Source organism: Grampus griseus, assembly GCF_964374135.1.
Source record: "Grampus griseus genome assembly, chromosome: 8".
Taxonomy (NCBI): Eukaryota; Metazoa; Chordata; class Mammalia; order Artiodactyla; family Delphinidae; genus Grampus; species Grampus griseus.
In genome coordinates, this window is record NC_139002.1 from 62,185,998 (window position 1) to 62,193,177 (window position 7,180).

Genomic DNA, 7,180 nt, shown 5'->3' on the forward strand with positions numbered 1-7,180 from the left:
AAAAACCAAGTGATGTTCTCCCAGTCACCCATGCTTTTTGAAATCTCTATGCCTTTGCATACTCTATACACTTTGCCTGAGTGCTCTTCACTCTTCCATCTTATACTTGACTAACTCCTATTCATCCTACAGAACCCAGTCTCAATTAGGACACTTTCTATGTACTGTAATAACCCTCTGTGTACCCACCTAACAGAGTACCCATCAGACTGATGTGTAATTGCCTATCTACCTGACTCTTCCCCCCTACCAGACTGTGAGTTTCTGGAGGGCAAGAAATGTGCTTCATTCATCTTTTATCCCCAATACTTAGCACAATATTGGCCTGGCACATAGCAGGTGTTCTGGTTATGACTTGTTGACTGAGAAAGATGATAGTAGTGAAAGGGACATCAAGTTGAGGGAGAATTTTTAGGATTTTTTTGTTTGTTCTGGTATGGGAGGTTTAAGCATGTTCACAGAAAGGGAAAACTGAAAGAGGTTGAGGATCTAGAAAGCACATGAAATAACGGGTGAGATCAGGCATGAGAGGTAGCAAGAAGGGAATGAAGGCAAAAATGCCACAGGATGGCCCCCATCACACTCATCCAGCAGGAAGGATAGGGTTCAGGTAATGGAAACAGAGCTCATATCTTATGTGACAGGCGTTCTTTGTCCCTGGAGACTAGTTCAGCACCTGACACAAATAAGCCATTCAGTGAATAGTTGTTCAATGAATAAAAAATGAGGTGCAAGCAGGGAACTTGCACAGGGTAAAACAGAATGAATTTCTGAGCCTACACTGACACACAGGTCTCCTGACTAGAGGGCCCCTGTGTAGTTCAACTTTGAGGAAGGCGGAGGGAGACGAGGCGTAGCCTTAACGTCTGAGGCATGAAACTCCACCATCTCCAGGGACTCCATTAGAGATGTTTAGTTGGGCAGGTGTAAGCCCAGGCCCTAGGACAGGGGGCGGAGCGCTGGAGCCACACTGCCTCCACTCCTTCCGTAGCGGCTGGCCCTGGTTGTGTTGCTAAGAGCTTTAGAAGACAAAGACAGAGGAATCGCACCTGGAGACCAAGGGCAGCTTGGCACTACCCCCCCCTCCTGAAGCCACCTGCAGGCAGAGGCCCTGGGTATCTTACACCCAGGGACCAGGTCACAGAACCATGAGCCAGGACAGCAAAGTGAAGACGACAGAGTCCAGCAGTTCTGCCCCACCCAAGGCCAGGTGAGAGATCCTGGTCCCCTGTGTAAGATCTGTCTGCCTCACCAGATGGAGGCTGATCCTTCTTTGCTGCTTCTGGTCACAACCGCAGCACTGAACGGTGAATAAGTGAAGCACAACTTCCCCTCTTGCCCAACAGGAAGTTGCTGCCTGTCCTGGACCCATCTGGGGATTACTACTACTGGTGGCTGAACACTATGGTCTTCCCAGTAATGTATAACCTCATCATCGTCGTGTGCAGGTTTGGCACTATGGGAAGGGCCTTAAGCAGAGACCAGGGCTAAAGAGTGAGGCCCAGGAGAGGGGCGGGTCCCTTGCACGGGCTGGTGTAGGGGCGGCGTCTATACGAGAGTCCAGCACTTAATGCTCAGCGGCTGCGGGAGAACACCTAACACACGGAGGGCGCCCTTAAGCCAGTCCTTTCTGTCCCTGCCACTCAGAGCCTGCTTTCCCGACTTGCAGCGCTATTATCTGGTGGCCTGGTTAGTACTGGACTGCACGAGTGACCTGCTCTACCTACTGGACATCGTGGTGCGCTTCCACACTGGTCAGTGAGTCTCAGGACTGACTTTTTTTCCATGTTCCCTTCCTAAAGAGAGCCTCTTAGTAACAAGAAAGTGACCCCCTCCCTGACGGCACTTTCACATGCCTCTATGTTTACGGTATCCCTGGGCTCACCCCAGAAACCCTGGAGCAGGGTTAAGCCGGCCCCCACCCTGTCCCCGGTAACTGTCTCCCTGGCCTGCCCTGGCCTGCCCACCCTCAACCTCGTTTCTGGGGCAGGCAGATGCCCTGACTCCACCCTATATCTGACACCACCCACGGCGGCCCCCACTTCCCCCACCAGGATTCTTGGAACAAGGCATACTGGTGGTGGACAAGGGTAGGATCTCGAGTCGCTACGTTCGCACCTGGAGCTTCTTCTTGGACCTGGCTTCCCTGTTACCCACGGAAGTGGCCTATGTGAGTCTGGGTCCGCACACGCCCACGCACGCTGAGGCTGAACCGCTTTCTGCGGGTGCCCCGCCCCTTTGAGGCCTTTGACCGCATGGAGACCTGCACAGTTCACCCGAATGCCTTCCGCATCGCCAAGCTGATGCTTTACGTTTTTGCTGTCATCCATTGGAACAGCTGCCTATACTTTGCCCTGTCCCGGTACCTGGGCTTCGGGAGTGACGCCTGGGTGTACCCCGACCCCGTGCAGCCTGGCTTTGAGCAGCTGCGGCGCCAGTACCTCTATAGCTTTTACTTCTCCACGCTGATCCTGACCACCGTGGGCGATACGCCGCTGTCAGACCGGGAGGAGGAGTACCTCTTCATGGTGGGAGACTTCCTACCGGCCGTCATGGGTTTCGCCACCATCATGGGTAGCATGAGCTCTGTCATCTACAACATGAACACTGCAGATGCAGCCTTCTACCCAGACCACGCCCTGGTGAAGAAATACATGAAGCTGCATTGCGTCAACCGCAGGCTGCAGCGGCGAGTCATGGACTGGTGAGGATGCTGGGGTTCCAGACCAGGACAGGGAGAGGTGTACTGGATAGAATCTGAGAAAAGTGGCTGGGTTCTCATTGCCGGGTGGGTCAGGCAGGGCATTCAGGATGTGGCTCATTGGAGGGTTCACTGGGTGGGACTTGGAAAAGGATTTCCTCCACTAATTGGATATGGACTTAGGGCGAGGGGTTGGGTAAAAGATTGACAGGGAGAGGAATTCATACACAAGGAAGGATAACCCAGAACCCAGGGAATGGGAACTGCCACCACCTGCTAGGACTCAGAAGGTCCTGGAAGAGGTAAGAGGGAAAAGCAATACTCCTCAGGGGATGGCCAACAACAAGACGGTTGACTATGTCGTGGAGTCCATACTGTAGGCTGAACAAAGGGAAGTGTCACCAAGTTGGGGACCTAGAGCAGAGGATCGCTAAAGAAGATGGGGCTTGGTGACTGAAGTAGATATCGGTGATATGGTACAAGACATCACTGAATGGTGGGTGAGTAGAGCCTGACAAGAGCTAAAGGGTATCCTAGTCACTGTTCACTGGTGGAGGCTTCCAGGCCCTGGGTGAGGGAGAAGCTGTCAAAACATATCTCTGCCCAGCAGGTAGTGCATTAAAGATGTTTATCCACCAACTGTCAAGTATTCCCATGACCCCTGTGAGAACTTGGTGTGGTTGGGTTCTTGGCCGAGGCCAAGCTGAGAGCCCTGATGGAAGACGTAGAGGGAGGCATGTAGCGGGCTGGTGAGGACTGATGATGTACCTTGCCCCCAGGTACCAGCACCTGCAGATCAACAAGAAGATGACCAATGAGGTAGCCATCTTACAGCACTTGCCTGAGCGGTTGCGGGCAGAAGTGGCCGTGTCTGTACACCTGCCTACTCTGAGCCGGGTGCGGATCTTCCAGAACTGTGAGGCCGGCCTGCTGGAGGAGCTGGTGCTGAAGCTGCAGCCCCAGACCTACTCACCAGGCAAACACATCTGCCGCAAGGGGGACACTGGCCGAGAGATGTACATCATCCAAGAGGGTCAGCCGGCTGTGGTAGCCGATGATGGTGTCACTCGGTATGCTGTGCCTGGTGCAGGGCTCTACTGTGGGGAGATCAGCATCATCAACATCAAAGGAGGGCACGCCATCATTGGCTCCGGAGACAGGGCTAGGGGAGGGGAATGGGGACAGCAGAACCCCATGCTGAGACCAGATGGTACTTCAGAGCCTACAGATTAAGGACACCTGGCCCTTGCCTGAGCCACTAGAGGGCTCAAGAGAGAAGCAGGACAAGGAGGGTCTGTTCCCTGAGAAGAGGCTGTGCCAAGGTCAATGAGCAGCGTGGGTCCTTGGAAGAGAGAGCAGACCTGCTCTGTGGATAGCCACCCAAGGCACCAACAGATCCATGGAAAGTGCAGAGATAATAACAATCAATAATAATAATAATAATGGTTAATATTTGTTGCCTGCTTACTACATGCCTTGTTCAAAGTTCTCCACATGTACCAACGCATCAAATTCTCACAGCAGCTCTATAAAGTAGGTACTATTATCCCCATTTTAAAGGTAAGGAAATCAGAACACGGAGAGTTTGGGGAACTTGTCCAAGGTCACACAGGTAATAAGTATACACTCCTGGGAACAGTACAAGAAACAAATATCTCATAGCCAAGTGGAAAGGAAGGTAGAAGGAAGGAATTCCTATTTACTGCATCAGCTCCAGTCCAGTCCAGGTACTGCACACTGGCTCATTTGTTCCTCCTATCAGCCTGTGCAGTAGGAGTTGTTCTACCTAATCATGGGTAAAGACACTGAGGCCACAGGAGATGGGAAAGACTGAAAAGGGCACGAGAGCACCAGATGTGCTCTCAGTCTGGGGATCCCACTCTCCAGTTGTCCTAAATGCCTCACATCTTCCTCCAAGGACCCCCTCAAGACCCACATCTTGTATGTAGTTGGCCACTGTTTACCTGACTTCGGACAAGTCACTTCCCTCTTTTAGGCCTCAGTTTCCTCACCTACCCAAGAGGGATGATATTAAAAACCCAAAGAGTTATTTGGGAGGATTAAATGAGCGATGAGTGAGGCACCCAGTGCAATGCCTTGCACATGGCAAGAGTTCAACAAACGGTAGTTCCCTTGCCCCTTCTAAGGTCCTTCTACCTCTGAGACGTTGCAGCATTCAGACGAACCTGTCTTCCCACCCACCACCCACCACCATCTTTCTAAAATGCAAATGACACCATACAGTTCTCCTGCTTGAAATATTTCAATAGTTTCTCATTGTCCTCAACACAAGGTCTGGACTCCTTGCCAGGGCTACGAGGCCAGCATGACCCGGCTCTCTCCATCTCTCCTCACACCCTGAACTTCAGCCTTCCTGGACTGCTTACTGTATTCTGTAACCACCTGACTCTTTCCTAAGTCCATCCCTCTGCTCGCCTAGCTGCCCTCCCCACCCCCTCCCCTAGTTACCTCCTACTCAGTCCAGGCATAAGTTCCTCCAGGCTTCCCTAAATTCTCTGCCTTACAGCTTGTCAGGGGCTCTTTGCCTATCTTCCCACAGTACCAGATGCACATCTGCGCTGCATTGGCTAGACTGTTACATAACTATCCCCTTAAATGTCTAAGTCCTCTAGACTGTGAACTCTTGGAGGCAGGTCACTGATACCCACCCAGCACAGGGCCCAGTCCCTACGCAGTACTCTACTGGATGAGAGAATTAATGAGGCAGGAAGAGAGGCTTGGAAGCACAAATGTGGAAGTGGGGGTCCTGGTTCCAGAGGGAGATGCCCCCTCACGCCCACCCTGACTAACCTCCCACATGTCTGCCCGTGGCCACAGGGAACATGTCTGGGAACCGCCGTACAGCCAACATCAAGAGTCTAGGTTATTCGGATCTGTTCTGCCTGAGCAAGGAGGACCTGCAGGAAGTGCTGAGCGAGTATCCACAGGCCCAGGCCGTCATGGAGGAAAAGGGCCGTGAGATCCTGCTCACAATGAACAAGTTGGACGTAAACGCCGAGGCAGCTGAGACCGCCCTACAGGAGGCCACGGAGGCCCAGCTGCGAGGCCTCGACCAGCAACTCGATGATCTGCAGACCAGGTTCGCACGACTCCTGGCTGAGCTGGAGTCCAGGGCACTCAAGATCGCCTATCGCATCGAGCGGCAGGAGTGGCAGACTCAGGAGTGGCCAATGCCTGAGGAACTGGCCGAGGCCGACCATCAGGGCAAACCTGGGGAGGGAACGTCCAAGGATGGAGAGGGCAGAGCTGGCCAGGAGGGACCCCCAAGCCCAGAGGGACCCCATGGCCATTCCCCAGACCCCCACCACCAATTGAATCCAGAGTTGTAGGAAAGCCTGCCTGCAGAAACTCTGCCATCCAGTCTGCTAGGTTACGGAGATGGGAGTGAACTGGATATGTAGATGCACCGCCTAGAGATGCAGGAGTATAGCACACATTTATCCCCTGCTCGCGCAGCACACACACACACGCACGCACGCACACGCACGCACACACACACACGCACGCACGCACACACACCTATCTGCATATATCCACACTGGCCGTGAGACTGTGAAATCCATATAAAATGCTCTGGAGTTCCCCTTCTCAGACACATGCTTTCTCACATAGATACGTCTTATACCCACATCATACATGCACATTCAGTCACACACCTCATAAACACGCATATACTGAGAATCACACATCAGTACACACAGATGCCTTCCACAGGTTTGCACACACTTGTGAACACACAAAAGTACTCCCATAACCCTCTCGTTCCAAGATATCTTTTAAATGCCCCTCCATATGGGAGGTTCACAAGTGTACCCTGCAAGTAGCACTTCAATAAATATCTGCTTCCTCACTAAGCATTTATGGGGCTGATGGGAAAAATCAAAGCCCATGTGGTCCAGGATGAATTCTGTCTGAATTCTCGGTTACAGGGGAAAGGGGCACAGGCTGTGTAGAGTTGGTGGGCTGGATTCAAAGAGGCGGGAGTACCTGATGAATCAAGAAGCACTGAGCCGGGCTTCCCTGGTGGCGCAGTGGTTGAGAGTCCGCCTGCCCATGCAGGGGACACGGGTTCGTGCCCTGGTCTGGGAAGATCCCACATGCCGCGGAGCGGCTAGGCCCGTGAGCCATGGCCGCTGAGCCTGTGCGTCCGGTGCCTGTGCTCCGCAACGGGAGAGGCCACAACAGTGGGAGGCCCACGTACCGCAAAAAAAAAAAAAAAAAAAAGAAGCACTGAGCCAAGGCAAAGCAGGCTTCTGCATCACACTGCTGTAAGTGTGCACATGTTTTCATAGACACATTCACATATACACACTGACCATTGCATCTCACAGCAGAGTTTGTGTCCTCAACCTCATGAGCTCTGAAGGGTTTGATCTAGCTTAGTAAGCCAGAGGAAATACCTCTGCTCCTTTTTCCTTCCTTTGGTTCAGCCCTGGAACCTGAGGCCAGGGCTACCTT

The 7,180-nt window shown here is 52.7% G+C and overlaps 1 protein-coding gene across 1 annotated transcript; it reads left to right on the forward strand.

Annotated features, from left to right (window-relative positions):
* Positions 1 to 1,148: 1,148 nt before the first annotated feature.
* On the forward strand, positions 1,149 to 6,051 carry CNGA4 (cyclic nucleotide gated channel subunit alpha 4; the record flags this gene model as incomplete). Its single annotated transcript, XM_082660086.1, is given in 7 exon segments — positions 1,149 to 1,210; positions 1,347 to 1,448; positions 1,648 to 1,754; positions 2,055 to 2,191; positions 2,193 to 2,704; positions 3,481 to 3,830; positions 5,540 to 6,051. Coding segments are annotated over 7 exon segments (1,782 nt in total).
* Positions 6,052 to 7,180: the final 1,129 nt, after the last annotated feature.